The sequence below is a fragment of the Herpailurus yagouaroundi genome, unplaced genomic scaffold (genome assembly GCF_014898765.1).
Source record: "Herpailurus yagouaroundi ecotype Mexico unplaced genomic scaffold, PumYag 67700, whole genome shotgun sequence".
Classification (NCBI taxonomy): domain Eukaryota; kingdom Metazoa; phylum Chordata; class Mammalia; order Carnivora; family Felidae; genus Herpailurus; species Herpailurus yagouaroundi.
Genome location: NW_024420499.1, coordinates 468,914 through 486,233, shown reverse-complemented (window position 1 = coordinate 486,233; position 17,320 = coordinate 468,914). Strand labels below are relative to the sequence as shown.

Below are 17,320 nucleotides of genomic sequence, written 5' to 3'. Positions count from 1 at the left end.
AAATTTTACTACCTTATTTTCTCCCCTGGAAAATTAATTAAAAAAAAATAAAAAACCATCCATATAAAAAAAAAAAAAAAAAAAAAAAAAAAAGAAGTAAAACATTTCTATTTGCAGATGACATGATCTTGTATACAGAAAAACCTACTGAACCATTAAAAAACTATTAGAATGAAGACACTAGTTCAGCAAGGTTGCAAGATAAAAGGTCAGTATATAAAAACCAATTATATTTCTATGCACTAGCAATGAGTATCCCCACAACAAAATTAAGAAAAAATTTCCATATTTACTCAGCCATAAAAAAAAATCTTGCCATATGAAACAATTTGGATGAAACCAGATGGTATTATGGTAAGTGAAATAAGTCAGCAGAAAAAGATAAATACCTTGTGATTTCACTTATATTTGGAATCTAAAAAACAAAACAAATAAAACAAACACAAATACAGGGAACAAATTGGTGGTGGGAGGAGTGATGGGCAGAATAGGTGATGGGGATTAAGAGGAACAAATTTCCAGTTATGAAATAAGTAAGTCACGGGAATGTAAAGTGTGGCATAGGGAGTATAGTCAATAGTATTGTAATAACTTTGTAGGGTGACAGATGATAACTACACATCATGGTAATCATTTTGTAATGTTCATTAATGTCAAATCAGTACACTGTAGAATTGAAACTAATCTAATATTCTATGACAAGTACACTTTAAAAAAGAAAAATTCTATTTACAGATAAATCAAAAAAAAAATAAAAACTAAGGAAAATTATAAAATGTTGAAAGAAATGAAAAGTATAAATAAGTCAAAAGACATGAACATTTGAGACACCCGGGTGGCTCGGTCGGTTAAGGGTCTGAATTCAGCTCAGGTCATATCTTGTGGTTTGTGAGTTCAAGCTGTACTGACAGCTCAGAGCCTGGAGCTCACTTGGGATTCTGTGTCTCCCTCTCTCTCGGCCCCTCCCCTACTCATGCCGTGTGTCTTTCTCTCAAAAATAAATGAACGTTTTAGGAAAAAAATTTTTTTTAATTTTTTACAGACATGAATATTCACAGGTTGGACAATCTAATATTAAGACAGTAAAACTCCCCCAAAGTGATCTAGAAATTCAACGCAATTCCTATCAAAATCCCAACTTGCATTTTCTAAAGAAATGGACAGGCTGATCCTAAAATTTATACAAGAAGGCAAGGGTCTCAGAACGGCCAAAGCAATCTTGGAAAAGAACAATGCTGGAAGACTCACACCTCCTGGTTATAAAACTTCAGACACAGCTCACTACACAGCTACAGAAATCAAGAGAGCGTGGTACTGGGATAAGGACAGAAATATATATATATATATATATAACAGAAATAAAGATCAATGGAGTAGAATTGAGAGTCCAGAAATAAACATTTACATTTACAATCAACTGATTTTCAACAAAGGTGACAAGTGGATGAGGAAAGAAATTTATTATCGAGAAATGGTGCTAGGACAACCAAATATCCACATGTAAAAGGATAAAGGTGGACCCTGATCTCACACCATACACAAAAAACTAAAAATGGACAATACACCTAAATGTAAAAGCTAAAGCTATGAAATTCAAACAAAAACATAAGGGTAAACCTTCATAACCCTGGGTTAGGCAATAGTTTCTCAGGTATGGCACCAAAAGCACAAGTAACATAACTAAAAATAGATAAAACGTGCTTTGTCAAAATTTCAAAATTTTGTGTTTCAAAGTAGAGATCCCACAGAATAGGAAAAAAATATTTGCAAACCATATATCTGTTAAGGGATTTATGTACGGAATTAAAAAAATAAAAACTCTTATAACTCAGTAAAGATAAGACAGCCCAATTAGAAAACGGGCAAAAAGTCTGAATAGATATTTCCATTAGGAAGATATACACATGAGATGCTTAACATCATTAGTTATTAGGGAAATGCAAATCAAAACCATGAGGAGATTATACTTCACACCCTAAGATGGCTGTCAACAAAAATACAGGTAATAACAAGTGTTGTCCAGGAGGTGGAGAAATTAGAATCCTCACGATGTAAAATGGTGGTGCTAGCACTTTGGAAACAATTTAACATTTCCTCAGATTGTTAAACATAGAATTACCACGGGATTCAGGAATTCCACTCCTACCTATATACACAAGAAAGTGACAACAGACATCTACACAAAACCTTGTACATCAGTGTTCACAGCAGTATTATTTATAATAAACAGCCAGAGTGGAAACAATCCAATTGTCTATCAACTGATGAATGGATAAATAAAATGTACAATGGAATATTATTCAGATTTAAAAAGGAATGAAGTACTGATACATGCTACAACATAAACGAACTTTGAAAACATTATGGTAAATAAATCTGTCACAAAAGGCCAGATACTTTATGAATCAATCTATATGAAATGTCCAGAATGGGCTAATTCTATAGAGTCAGAAAAGAGATTAGCGGTTAACTAAGTCTGGATGAGGGGAATGAGTGGGTAATGGGGAGGGATTGCTTATAGTTATGGGGTTTTGGGGGAACACAATGGAAATATTCGAAAATTACACTGTAGTGATGGGTGCAGAACTAATAATCAATAAACTATACACTTTAATTTTTTTTGTTTTTTTTTTTTTAATTTAAGAGAGCTTGCAGGCACACACACGTGCATGCAGGGGTGGTGGAGGGGTGGAGGGAGAGGGAGAGAGAGAATCTTAAGCAGGCTCCTTGCTCAGCATAGAGCCCAATGCGGGGCTCAACCCCATGACCCTGGGATCATGACCTGAGCTGAAATCAAGAGTCGGACGCTCAGGGTGCCTGGGTGGCTCAGTTGGTTAAGCGTCAGACTTCGGCTCAGGTCATGATCTCACGGTTCCTGGGTTTGAGCCCTACAGCTCAGAGCCTGGAGCCTGCTTCAGATTCTGTGTCTCCCTCTCTCTTCTTGCCCCTGCTGTGCGCTCTCTCTCTCTCTCTCTCTCTCTCTCTCTCTCTCTCTCTCTCTCTGTCTCTAAGAATAAATAAACTAAAAAACAAACAAACAAAAAAGAGACCCTCAACCAACTGAGCCATCCAGGTGCCCCTATACTATCTATATACTTTAAATGGGTGAATTTTTGTTATGTGACTTATAACTCAAGAAAATGTTAAAAAGAAAAGGAGTAAGCAGAGATAGATCTGGAAAAAAAGATCTGTGTCTTAAAATATGAAACTGGACCTCATTCTATTATATAAAAATCAATTCCATAATGATTAGGAACTTAAACGTTTATCCAAAACAACCCTTTAAAACTCTTAGTAAAAAAGGTAGATGAATATATTTCACACATTCTGAAAACAAGACGCAAAAAGCAATAACTATAAAGCAGCACGGACAAAGTTGACTGTATTAAAATTTTGAACATTTGCTCATGAAAAGACTTCTTAAAAAGCAAAAAGAGGGGCGCCTGGGTGGCTCAGTCGGTTAAGCGTCCGACTTCAGCTCAGGTCATGATCTCGCGGTCCGTGAGTTGAAGCCCCGCGTCGGGCTCTGTGCCGACAGCCCAGAGCCTGGAGCCTGCTTTGGATTCTGTGTCTGCCTCTCTCTCTGCCCCTCTCCAGCTTGTGTTCTGTTTCTCTCTGTCTCTCAAAATAAATAAATAAGCAAATGTTCTTTAAAAATTTTTAAAAACCAATTTAAAAAAGTAGCAAAAAGACAAGTGATAAACTAGGAGAAAATATTCACAATATGCAAAGTTGACAAATGAGTAGTGTAAGGAATACTTTAACTCATGGAATTCTATAAGAAAAGGACAAACAGCCAATAGAAATTGGGCAAAATACACAAAAAGTTATTTCACAGTACAGGAAACACCTATGGCCAAAAAGACATTTGAAGGTATGTTAACATCACTCGTGGTCAGAAAAATGTATGCCAAGAAACACTTCACTGAAACACCATTTTAAACTCATTTGGCCAAAATGTGTAGATCTGACAATACTATGTGCTGGAGATCTGGATTCGTAGGCTCTCTCATACATGATGAAGGAAATGTAATTTTTTTTTTTCATTTCAGAGAGAGAGAGAGAGAGAGAGAGAGAGAACTCATGCACAGGGGAGAGGGGCAGAGGGAGCGAGGGAGAGAATAGGGAATGCTAAGCAGGTTCCTCGTTCAGCGTGGAGACCGACACAGTGCTCGATCCCAGGACCCTGGCATCATGACCTGAGCTGAATCATGGGTCTGGATGCTCAACCAACTGAGCAACCCAGGAGCCCCAAAAGAAAGGTAAATTTTACACCAATCTGGCAGTCTCTCAAGTCAAACGCTGGCGTGCCACATAACCCCGAAATTCCACTACCAAGTGTATACGCAAGAGAAATTCTTGCACGTGCACCACGGGAGACATAATAATACTTACGGCAGCACTGTTCACAAGAGCAAAAACGTGGCAACAACCCAAATGGCCATCAGAGAGAAAGTGAATAGAGTATAGTCACACAATGAAAGATAAATATTAAGTAATACAAAAATTACCAGTCATATAGAGCATAGTGTATGCGTTAGCTTTTTTAAACGTTTTTTTAAATATTCAAGACAAGGAATAAGCAAGGAATAAGCTTACTGGCCCCAAGGTGCGTTAGCAGCTACGAGTGACAATCAGATCTGCATATTAGAAAGAGTGCTGCGGCTACAGTGTGAAGAATTGGATTTGAAGCATATAGGAGGCAGAGAGAGATCATTCAGGAAAACTGCTGATAAGTCCAGTTAAAGGTGAGGGGAGGAGGACCTGAATAACAATAGCAGCGAAAATAGATAGGAAGGAAAGAGATCTGAAAGCTATTCAAAGGGCTATGCCCAACAGGCCTTAGTTCCTAACTAGATATAGAAGGGAAAGGGAAGAGTCGAAAATCATTCCCAAGTTTATGGTCTGGGTGACCAGGGGGCCTAAGGTCAATAGCAAGAGCTGGTTTTTTAACTTATTTTTTTAAGTTTATTTATTTATTTGGAGAGAGAACGTGCACACGAGGGAGGCAGAGGCAGAAAAAGAGGGAGAGAGAGAATCCCAAGCGGGATCTGTGCCAATAGCAGGGCTTGATCTCACGAACCATGAGATCCTGACCTGAGCCGAAATCAAGAGTCAGAGGCCTAACCAACTGAGCCACACAGGCACCCCAGGAGCTGATTTTTTAAATATATTTTGAGTTTGAAGAGACTCTAAGATGTCAATATTTATGTAGTTTCCCTCTTCATGAGTAACTATAGAATCTGATCCTTTCCCCTACCTCCAATATCCTCTATAAAGCCCTCTCTGATGTTCTACCAATGCAATCAGATGTCACCTCTCCCTCTTTGAACCTGCACTGTGGCAGTCCTCTCTATGCACTACAGGATCCTTAGGGGATTCCAGGCCTCTACCCACTAGATGTCAGTAGCATTCCAAAGTTGTGGCAATCAAAACATCTCCAGATATTACTAAATATACTCTAGGGCAAATCTTCCCTGGTTGAGAACAATTGATCTAGCCTATACAATAGATACGTGAGTACAAATAAGTATTTATTTCATAGCACTATGAAATCATAAATTCCTTTAAGGCAGCAACTTTACAATCTTGTCCATATAGGTAAAATACATATGAAAACCCCATTCTTTTTTTTCTTAAACAAATGTTCCTTTGGGGCACCTGGGTGGCTCAGTTGGTTGGGTGTCCAACTCTTGGTTTTGGCTCAGGTCATGATGTCTCAGTTTGGGTTCGAGCCCCGCATTGGGCTCTGTGCTGACAGCCTGCTTTGAATTCCCTCTCTCCCTCTCTCTGCCCCCTCCCTCACTTGTGTGCTCTCTTTCTCAAAAAATAAACTTAAAAAAAATTTTTTTAATAAAAAAAAACAATTTTTTTTTTACGTTTATTTATTTTTGAGAGAGAGATACAGAGTGCAAGCAGAGGATGGGAAGAGAGAGAGGGAGACACAGAATCGGAAGCAGGCTCGAGGCTCCAAGCCGTAAGCACAGAGCCCGACGCGGGGCGCGAACTCACAAATCGCAAGATCATGAGCTGAGCCAAAGTCTGCACTTAACTGACTGAGCCACCCACGTACCCCGTGACAAATCCATTCTTACATATTAAGGCAGGTTAAGTTATCTATGTTCATAGGGTGCCTGGGTAGCTCAGTTGATTGAGCATCTGGCTCTTGATTTCAGCTCAGGTCATCTCACAGTTTGTGAGTTCAAGTCCTGCATCAGGCTCTACGCTGACAGCACAGAGCCTGCTTGAGATTCTCTCTCTCTCCCTCTCTCTCTGCCTCACCCCGGCTTGAGCTCTCTCTCTCTCTCAAAATAAATAAATAAACTTAAAAAAAAAAGTTATCTATGTCCAATTTACTATTTTTAATTTATAAATATCTTTAAAAGTAATTGATTTCTGCGGGGCGCCTGGGTGGCGCAGTCGGTTAAGCGTCCGACTTCAGCCAGGTCACGATCTCGCAGTCTGTGAGTTCGAGCCCCGCGTCAGGCTCTGGGCTGATGGCTCGGAGCCTGGAGCCTGTTTCCGATTCTGTGTCTCCCTCTCTCTCTGCCCCTCCCCCGTTCATGCTCTGTCTCTCTCTGTCCCAAAAATAAATAAACGTTGAAAAAAAAAATTTAAAAAAAAAAAGTAATTGATTTCTTTTTAAGTTTTTATTTATTTATTTTATTTATTTAACTACACCAAACATGGGGATCGAACTCCAACCCCAAAATGAAAAGTCACATACTCTTGTGAGTGAGCCAGGCAGGTACCCCTAAAAGCAACTGATTTCCCACTAACACAGACATCCCCAACCAAATAGCTCAAAGTATTAAGGATTTACATATTGTAATTACTTTTTTAAGAGAGGAAGAATTCTAGGGGTGCCTGGATGGCTCAGTCGGTTAAGTGTCCGACTTCGGCTCAGGTCATGATCTCACGTTTCGTGAATTCGAGCCCCATGTCGGGCTCTGTGCCTGGAGCCTGCTTCGGATTCTGTGTCTCCCTCTCCCTCTGCCCCTCCCCCGCTCATGCTCTGTCTCTCTCTGTCTCTCAAAAACAAAGATTAAAAAAAAAAAGAGAAAGGAAGAATTCTAGGCTGTGCATTCTAGAGCCTCTTTGGGGCATAACCATCTAATGAAGTGATTTCTGAATGCAATCCAAATTCCCAAATGTTCTAGAACTGGTTAGTCTCCATAGAGTTCAAATAAAAGTTTATGCTGCAGTTATTTTATTTCTGTCTTTTGTCATCTTGAATCCCTAATATTATGCATAAAATTCTACTGAAAAAGACTGAAGTGATCAATTTAAAGATAAAGTGACAAAAAACTCTGTCAAAAATCATACAGGAGTACATAAAATTAGATTTACATCCTTACTTGGAAAAAAACAACTTTTAAAATTTTTCCTATCAAAAAATACATTAGAAAACAGCCATTGTTTACCCATTCATTACAGGACACTGATATTCTGTAAGTGGAATGCTACCAACTTACAATTTATTTGGAACAGGAGAAATGTAAAGATTAAAATTTAAAACTCGACCTTTAGAAGACTTGAGTGCACTAGTTTTTAAGTGAGACTAAACATAAACTTAAATTACAATTATAAAACTGTCTTGTACAGGGGCATCTGAGTGGCTCAGTCAGTTAAAGCGTCCGGCTCTTGATCTCAGCTCAGGTCATGATCTCACAGTTCGTGAGTTCGAGCCCTGTGTCCAGCTCTGCACTGACAGCACAGAGCCTCCCTGGGATACACTCTCTCTCTGTCTCTGTCTCTCTCTCTCTCTCTCTCCTTCTCTGCCCCTCCCCTGCTCATAATCCCTCTATTTCTCTCTCAAAATAAATAAATAAACATTTTTAAAAAATAAAATAAAACTGACTGGTACAGCTTTTATTATATTAAATGGTTCCCTGGAATGTAAGGTGTTCCCTTCTATAAAGGGAAGCAGACAAAACTTTCTGAAACTTTCCAGAGTATTAAAATCATTCAAGAAGTACCCAAATATACCAGAGTGTAACAAAACAGAGAGAACTAAAAGATTTCCCTTCTAGGTCGTGATGAAAAACTTTGGGGGCGCCTGGGTGGCTCGGTCGGTTGAGCGTCCGACTTCGGCTCAGGTCGTGATCTCACAGCTCGTGAGTTTGAGCCCCGCGTCGGGCTCTGTGCTGACAGCTCAGAGCCTGCGGCCTGCTTCGGATTCTGTGCCTCCCTCTCTCTCTGCCCCAACTCACTCGCGTTCTGTCTCTGTCTCTCTCAAAAATAAATAAAACATCAAAAAAATTAAAATTAAAATTAAAAAAATAAAAACTTTGTAGAATAAAGGGTGGGTACAACACAGTTTAAGCATCCCTTAGAGTGAGCTGTTGGGATGGTCTAGGAGAATGATATGCCCTTCTGCACAGTTTCACAGTGCCTTGGAAATTAAACAAATACTACGTACCAGGGAATCAATAAGCTGCAAGTCTTCAATTATTTCCATTGGTGAAATATATTTTATTTGTGAAAAGTATTCCTAGCATCATCTTTTATTTTGTCCGTATGCTTCTGGATCTTGTCCCACTTTATGCTTTGATGACAAATAAATGCTTCAGGGTTTGTATTACAGATAATATAAATCCAAGTATTAAATTTTAAACTTTAAGCAAAGTGTCCCTATAAATCCAATTCCAAAATATCCCGATCAACCACTTCTGTTCTTTTACCTGCCACAGAGTATATATATTTTTTCATAAAATATGATAAGCTCATATTTTCCAAAAGCTACTAATTTAGCTGCTTACCACACAGTCCTAATTCTAAACTGTGGCTTCTTTTCCAAATTGATTCCTTAAAGCACTATGCTCTACTGAATACCTTTTCCTACGCTCATCAACCTTTTCCCTGATGACACTGCCTCAGTTCTTTACGATTAAAAGTTAAGACATTAGCGTCCCCAGACATCTAACTTCACTTGCACCTTAGTCAGGCTACTTCTCCCATCCATGGCTAACAGCTCCCCACCCTGTTCTTGCTTCCCTAGCCCTCAAATAAAGGTCCTCTCTCCTCCTCCTCTTGCATTTTAACACCGAACTCTCCACCAGTTTCCTCCTCTCAGCCTCTTAGTATGTTTGCGAAGATACAGAGTAAACCTTCGGTTAACATCTGCCCTTAACACGCGGTGTCTATTCTCAACTCTGTGTTCATAACAGTTTTTCCCCTGAAATTCTGCAACTGCCCCTCCTACCTAACCATGACTTGATCCCATGCTGATTGTTGATCTCAAGATTCAGCATACATCTAACTTTAAAGGAAGCTTTCTCAAACTAACTTCACACCCACTAAAAGGAAGCCTTATGACACAGTTTCACATCACTCATTTGCAGATTTTATAAAAGCATACAATTTCGAATATTCTCATATAATTATTTTCTTTTTTATGAATATTTTAGTAAGTTTCTTTTTTAAGTTTGTTTATTTATTTATTTATTTATTTATTTATTTATTTATTTTTTAGTAATCTCTACACCTAACATGGAGCTCCAGCTAAGCCAGCCAGGCACACCTATTCTTTTATAATTGTCACACATATTCCTGTACACATTCAACTACTATGTTACAAACCCTTCAAGGACAAGAACCATGTCTTTTTCTTTTGTACTGGCTAGTCATGTTTCCAAAGTTGGAATTCAATAAAGGCTTTCTTAATGAATCTCTTCTAAAACCGTCAGAAATAGAAGCATGGCGACAAGCTATGCAACTATCACGCGACACAGAACAAAACACACTGCGCCACGAGCGAAAATTATATAACCTATGAAGTTAGGTAAGCATTCTCCAGAATAAATACTCTATTAGTATAGTGTTTAGTTGAACGAGAGTTTTATTATAAAGGCAGAATGTGTCACAATGGAAATAACACTGTAATGGTGAGTGCTACCGGCGGAAAACCTAGGCTCTGACCCACACTTTGTCATACGCTGGCCATTTCGCTTTGGGCAAATCACTTAACCTCTCACAACAACAAGGAGTAATTGCTATGTATACTCTGCCGAGCTCACAGGGTTATTATTAGGATACAATAGTATAATGTACATGAAAGCGCTTAGAAATTTATAAAGAACTATATAAATGGTAATATTTTAATGATGAACATACCCTCCAATTTAAGATGACATTTTATTTTAAAATGTGAACTTACAAAAGAGAGCAATTAGGGGCACCTATTTATGCTGTAGAAGAATTCATCACTGAATAAAATAAATCGCTGCAAGGTCCAGCAACTGAAATTCAATCTAGAGCAAGTAAACGATGAGTTAACTGTCAAAAATGCGCTTCACGTCCAATTTTCCAGGAAGACGCTTATTACACAAAGCAAAGTAGATACCTGAATCAGTCCACAAAATCACAATCACAGGTCCATTCCACTGGATGCACTGAGAGGACCTTCACCTACAATCAGATGCTGCAAAGTTTATCTGGCTCCATTGTACAACCTGATACAATGCACCATATGCCCCGCAGTTGAAGGGGTGAACCAGCACATGTAGGAAATAGTACAGCTGACTCCAGGTTTACAGGAAAACATGTGATTAACCAGGACACAGCACGATCTGATGCGTGTAAGAATTCCTAACTCTGTTTCACAGACCTATTGTTTATGGACCTAAAGGGGTAGGAAGAAGCAGAGGGAGCAGCTACAAGTAGGCTGAGACTTATTTGTAGCATTGGTGACAAAGTCAAAGATGAAAAGCTTCAAGATTTGTTTGGGTGGCTATTAAATAATTTTCAAGCTCTCTTAAGGTCAACAAATTATCACAGTATCCACAGAGACGAAAAAGTTCTAGGTAATTTCCCTTTGCCTCGCCAAGTCTACCTATAGACCGTGGAAGACAAGACACTACAACAAGAGTCAGCTACTTTCCTGAAAATGGATTACCAGCTTTCTCATCCCTGTTTTTCTGTCTTTACATGACTTTAACCAAGACGAATCTCAAAGGCAGACATATTCAAAAAGGTCAGGAGCACAAACCACCAATTGAAGATTCAAGTAAATTAGCAAACTCTCCCTTTTAAATATTCATCTCCTGAAAAGGCTGCATAATTAGTTAGCTTTGGGCTACATCAGAGCAGAAGAAGGGGAGTGAGCTAAAGAGGGGAAAAGAAACAAGAAGAGCAGGCGGGCAGGGCCAGGTGAAGAACACACACCAGAAATGCAAAAAGATAATGAAACACCAAAAACAAACTTGGTCTGGGGCGCCTGGGTGGCGCAGTCGGTTAAGCGTCCGACTTCAGCCAGGTCACGATCTCGCGCTCCGTGAGTTCGAGCCCCGCGTCGGGCTCTGGGCTGACGGCTCGGAGCCTGGAGCCTGTTTCCGATTCTGTGTCTCCCTCTCTCTCTGCCCCCCCCGTTTATTCTCTGTCTCTCTCTGTCCCAAAAAAAAATAAAACTTTGGAAAAAAAAAAAAAAACAAACTTGGTCAATAGCTACCAACTATCCATCTTCCCTCACAGCAAGACTATTAATAGAGAAAACAAGATTTTGCCACTACGTGTTTTGGGGGCACTATTTTCTTAACGCAAAGTTATTGAACAGTATTAAATATAAACCAGTGCAAATATAAACTGAAGAAACTATAGCTTCTTGTAAGTTTCTACTCATTAGAGGCATGATATAATGGGAAAAAAATGTGTCTCTGCTTCACCAAGTCTAATAAAAATAATACTGAGGGGCGCCTGGGTGGCTCAATCATATAGAAGCATCAGACTCTTGATTTCGGCTCAGGATTTCGGCTCTGGTCCTGATCTCAAGGTGAGATCAAGCCCTGAGGCAGCTCGGCGCTGACAGCAGGGATGGAGCCTGTTTCAGATTCTCGCTCTCTCTCTCTCTCTCTCTCTCTTTCTCTCTCTGCCCCTCCCCCACCCATTCCCTCGCACTCTCTGCCCCCCCAAGTAAATAAATAAACATTAAGAAAAGTTTATTCCTAGGTATTTAAAAACTAATAAAATAAAATGAAAAGAATACTGAACTAGATCTTGAATACATAGCTCCTAATTTTGATTTTGACCCTCTTGACAAGTGACTTCGGTTTAGTCACTACATTCTTATCCATGTTCTCATTCACTTAAACAGTATTTCTTGAGTACCTTAAAAATGAGCTATTTTAGACTTTCTCGGCCCTGACTACACTTTAGGATCATCTGGGAAGACTTTAAACACAAAACAAAAAACGAGCCTCTTGGCCCCTGAGATTCTGATTTAATTGGTCTGGGGTGGGGCCCAGGGTTTTTAAAAAACACTCCCTTGCGATTTTAACGTGCAGCCCAGGTGAAGAACCACAGGTCTATCTTGTCTTGTGGATGTATACGTGAGAAACAGCAAAATGATACAAAAAGCCTTCCCTGCTTCCTTTGAAATTTATCACTTTTCCCTTCTTATCCAACTTAGTTTTACCCCCAGATTCTCACCACCTCACACCTAGATTAACAGAATACCTTCCTACCTATTTTCCCTTCCTCCAGTCTCCTCCCAATCCAATAAACCATGATATGCTTGCCTAACTAATGAGTTTGGTTCTGAGACATTATCCCACTGAGAGTCATTTTAAGTGTCACAATACCAACAAACAGAACTGTTTTCATCAAACGGAGGATGCTTTATGCATACATATGTGTATGTATGAGCGTGTGTATGTGTGTATGTATCATCTCAAATGTGCTCTATTCTTCTTCAGTTTCAGTGTACCCACCTTCATTTATACATAATGAATAGTAGTCCCCTAACATACAAAAATATTGCCCCTAAATAGTTCATGACTGAATTTTGTCAAAAATGAATGGAAATGAGTCACTCACAAATTTCTCATTTAAATCTGGAAGGGTTCCCACAAGGAACACGCATTCGACTGAAAAAAAAAAAAAGTACAGTGAGGTGGAATTATCTCAAACCCTGTCTTACAGTAGACACCAATGAAGTTTATGACAAATGAATGCTTGCCAACGACAAATACGGTTCTGCTTTGTGTTAAAAGCTCGCCTCAAGAAAACCAACTGAAGGCTTAAAAGCTAAAGATTATAAGCACACAAGATGATACTGATGCGTATGAAAAATATTATCAAGTACAATATAAGCAATATATAAAGAGAAGACGAAACAAGGAAATGACCTATCCCCTGCCTTTAAGTAGCTCCCCATCTTCTCAGGCACCACATGATACAAACATAAAAAGAAACTAAGGCCAGCACTAACAACTATGTGGTAAAGATAGTAAGTACCATAAAGACTCAAAAACAGGGAGACTGCTATGGACTCAGGGAGTCACAGACAGCTTCTTGGAAAAGCTGGGGCTTGAACAAAACTAAATAGGTGGAGTAAAGGAAGAAATCCCAAGCATGTGGGTGACCTTCAACAAACATGAGGCAGAAAATTCATTAAATACATTTGAGGAACAGGGAGTTGACTTGGTCGGAACAGAGGGTTCTATGTAGGAGTGTTTGGGGTAATAAGGTTGCAACAATAAACTGGAGCAGACAGTGAAAGCCCTGAACGCCAAGCCAGGATGCTCCAACTTTGTCCTACAGACAGATCCTTTACAGGCTATAAAGCACAATAAGCAAAACAGGGTAGCCTTATAATGATGCAGTCTGAAACCATTTTTCTCGAAGCCTTTGAAGAACATACCAAGTACTATAATATTTTGCCAATATATTCATAAATATGTGAACATATTGTTTATGAAATGTGTTCAGAGTGAAGGAGTAAATACTCAAACATGCTTTCCAAAATACAGAATCAGCGATCGATTATGCATTCATAGTTCTTAGGGTAATTCCTAAGAGAACACTGGGCGGAAGGCTTCAATTTTAGGTTTTCCTCCTCTCTGCACCCTCCTCCAAACACATATCTAAATTTAATATCCAGAAACTGAACACACTGAAATAGTGTTACTCCGAAAATAAGCGGCCTTTTATTACTTCTCATTATGGGCGAATTTACTTGCTGTACTGTTTCAAAATTACTACATCTATTCAAATAATTTTATCCATGATCTCTTTCAGCAAAGCAAATAAAAATAGCTAACAAATGTAAAGATTATGAAAAGCAAAAAACCCTTCATGAAACCAAAACACATTTAAAACAATCAGCGCTGATTAATAAGACAGAGGGGAAAGAGTATGTTCATAACAAAAAATGCCATCCACAACAAAGAGTACCAGAGAGGGTACGAAGAACATTACAATAGCCAATTTCTCAACCAAAATGATAAGCCATTAGCCCACAACTCCCTGAAGAACAGAGTTCATTCTGTCTCTCAAAAATGCCCTTCAATGTTTTGGCTATTGCTGCTATAAAAATTAGGACTCTTAACATAACTCAAAAGAAGGATCCTTTCCCCTAGTAACCAGACACGTTAGTGATTGATGATTTCATTTGCCACTGCAGCAAATACTAATTTAACCACCACTACCTTCTCAACACCAGGAAAATGAAAAATCTCAGTCTTTACAGGCATACGTGACAAGAAGGCAAGAATATTCTCGGATGATTCACACACATACACACACAAAATAAGAACACAAGAAAACCGTGGCAGTGCTGCTGTCGCTGCACTACGAAAAGGAATATGCCATTCTTACAGGCACGTATGCCTTTAAAGAATATGTAGCAATTGTGATTTTATGTATTGTCTTTTTTTTTTTTTTTTTTTTTAACCCGTCCGGGGAAAGATGGGAACATCCAGGAGAGTTGGAAGAAGTGCATTAAGGAAGGTGTCAATACCTCCCTCCCTACTCCTTACTGGACAAAGTCGCTTTAACAATAATGCTCTTTCACCCCTCACATCCCGCCCGGTTTCCATACATCCTTCAATCAGCACAGACGCACGCGCGCGCGCGCGCGCGCGCACGCACGCACACACACACACACACACCCGCCACCATTCCCTCCTCTCCCCCTCACATTCAGGAGAACAGGCTGCTCCGACTTTGTCAGTCTCGCCGCCCCCGCGAACCCGCCCAGACCAGCAGAGTCCAACAACGCAGCCACGCAGCCACCTACTCCCCCCACCTCCTCCATCCGAGCCCAGCTTCCCCTCCCCGCCCCCCACCCCGTCCTGTCACCTGCTTGGGTGGTGTCCGTCAGGTCGTAGCCGCTGCCGGGGAAGTCTCGGAGTTTCCTACCGCTGAGGCTCAGGATGCCGGAGTTGCCCGCCTCCTCCAGGGCCCGGTCCAGGCTCCTCACCGTGTGCTGAGGCTGCAGGCTCCCCGGGTTCCACTGCGGCCCGTTGGGGAACGGCTGACCGAAAAGAGTCGGTACCGGGATGGGCACCACCAGGGTCCCGCCGCCGCCGCCGCCGCCTCCCCCTCCGGCTCCGCCACCTCCCCCTCCGGCTGCGCCACCGCCACCGCTACTTCCACCTCCACCACAACCGCCGCCCCCACTGTTAACACCACCTCCCTGACTCGCCGCCATGTTCCTGGGAGAGAGAATAGCCCCCGACAATACTCTCAGCTTGTGCCGCGAGTGTAGGGGATTCTTAGGACGCATGCGCAGGCTGGGGGGGGTGGCGGCTGGGGGGGGGGGGCGGGGGTGGGGGTGGGAAGGAACCAGGGGGCGGGCTGGGAGGAGGTGTTGGGTAGAGAAGAGACGGTGTTCAAACGTGCAGAACGCTTGCTTTAAGAAATGTGTGCTCAGAGGAAGGATGCTAAGTCTCGGTTCCGCTGCTTTGGGTACCAAAATCTTGCGAAGCGACACCAGGTTAAACACAGGTCAGTTAGCAGTGGGTCTCCAAATCTGGAAATTGCTTCACCTTTCTCCCTCTGCAAAACAAAGGCAAATATATCAGATAGGGGTGAAAGGGATTCGTTTCAGAATACATTGAAACAGCATTCAGAAGGGCTATCAGCCACCTTACTGGAACGCTTACCGCACATGCCTCAGGAATTGTTTACCAGTGTTGACACGGAGAGAAACGGCGGAGGGGCATTTGGGGAGGAAAACTGGTGCAGAATTGAGTTTTAAGCAGATATGAATTTTGCCAAATAATTTAGACTTCCAAAATAGGAAACGACTTTTTAAATGTTTTCAAGTATGTGTGGGTCCCAGCCAAACTGCTGCCTTCCAAAACTTGGAAAAGTTCTCTGCATGCTGTTCTATCACTCTTTGAAGTTGTGCCAAGATCTCCAAAATATCTCAGGTTTCTTCTCATCATGTCAGTATGGCTGATGGAAAACTCTTTGATCGTTAAACAACCTTAAAGTTTACTTTTGGAATGAAGGTTTTGGTTTTAGGTGGAATTCTGTAGGTTTAACACTGAAGATAACAAGCTAATCAATCTTGGATTTTAGGAGGTCATTCTTAGAACCTGAACCCAATCATTCAGGCCACTGTTAACCTCTCTACCTGCACTCAGAGTATTCAAGTCTTTTTCATGAAGAGTCAGTAAAGTTACCAAAAAAAAACAAAAAACCTATCAGAATGTTTGGACATATTCGGTTATCATTAATTTGAATATCCAATGCATCTCTTTTACATGCATTTCAATTTGAGCAATCTGCTAACAATCTCATTTTCTTAGAGCTATCTCCACAAAAGTTTATCTGCCATTGGCTCTACTTTGGGGAAAAATGCAGGAGAAATTAACAACTTGTCTAAATTGCTTTGTGGCCATACAGGCTAATTAAAATTATGTTGTCAGAAATTACATTTGCCATATGCATGACCCACAGAAGGAAGAGAACTGAGAATCAGACCCTACGATGAATTAGCAAGTGAAATCAAATTATTTAAACCCACTGGTGTCCGAAAGGGATGCTGTACCTTATATCTCATCTTTATATCACAATTCAAATCAAGTATTAATTGAGAACTTCCAGAATCAAGAAGGGCAGGAGGAGAAACTAAAGTCATTAGTCAGAGAAAAGATTAGGAAAGGAACTCTTTTAATAATTAGCCAATAAGAATTTTGACATTATTTAAAACAATGTATTGGACTCCAGGAAAAATAGGTCTTCAGGATCAGGATACCCATCAAGTGAAAATGGCCATGTACAACCAAATTTAGAAGTAAAATAATCTTTTGGGGCGCCTGGGTGGTTCAGTCACTTAAGCATCTGACTTCGGCTCAAGTCATGATCTCACGGTTCATGGGCTCGAGATCTGCATCAGGCTCTATGCTGACAGCTCAGAGCCTGGAGCCTACTTTGGATTCTGTGTCTCCCTCGCTCTCTGCCCCTCCCCCACTCGTGCTCGCTCATTTTCTCTCTCTCTCTCTCTCTCTCTCTCTCTCTCTCTCAAAAATAAATAAAAACTAATTCTTAAAAAAGAACTATCTTTCAAAGAATTAAAAGAGAGTCTAAGTAC

General features: G+C 40.4%; 1 protein-coding gene across 3 annotated transcripts in view; it reads right to left on the bottom strand.

Annotated features, from left to right (window-relative positions):
• Nucleotides 1–15,445, bottom strand: part of LRCH2 (leucine rich repeats and calponin homology domain containing 2) — a 102,247-nt gene extending 86,802 nt beyond the window's left edge. For all 3 annotated transcript variants that reach the window (XM_040468511.1, XM_040468512.1, XM_040468513.1), the window contains exon 1: nucleotides 15,079–15,445. In XM_040468511.1, the coding sequence (XP_040324445.1) occupies nucleotides 15,079–15,430 (352 nt within the window). In that variant the 5' untranslated portion in view covers nucleotides 15,431–15,445. The remainder of the gene's footprint in view (nucleotides 1–15,078) is intronic.
• Nucleotides 15,446–17,320: the final 1,875 nt, after the last annotated feature.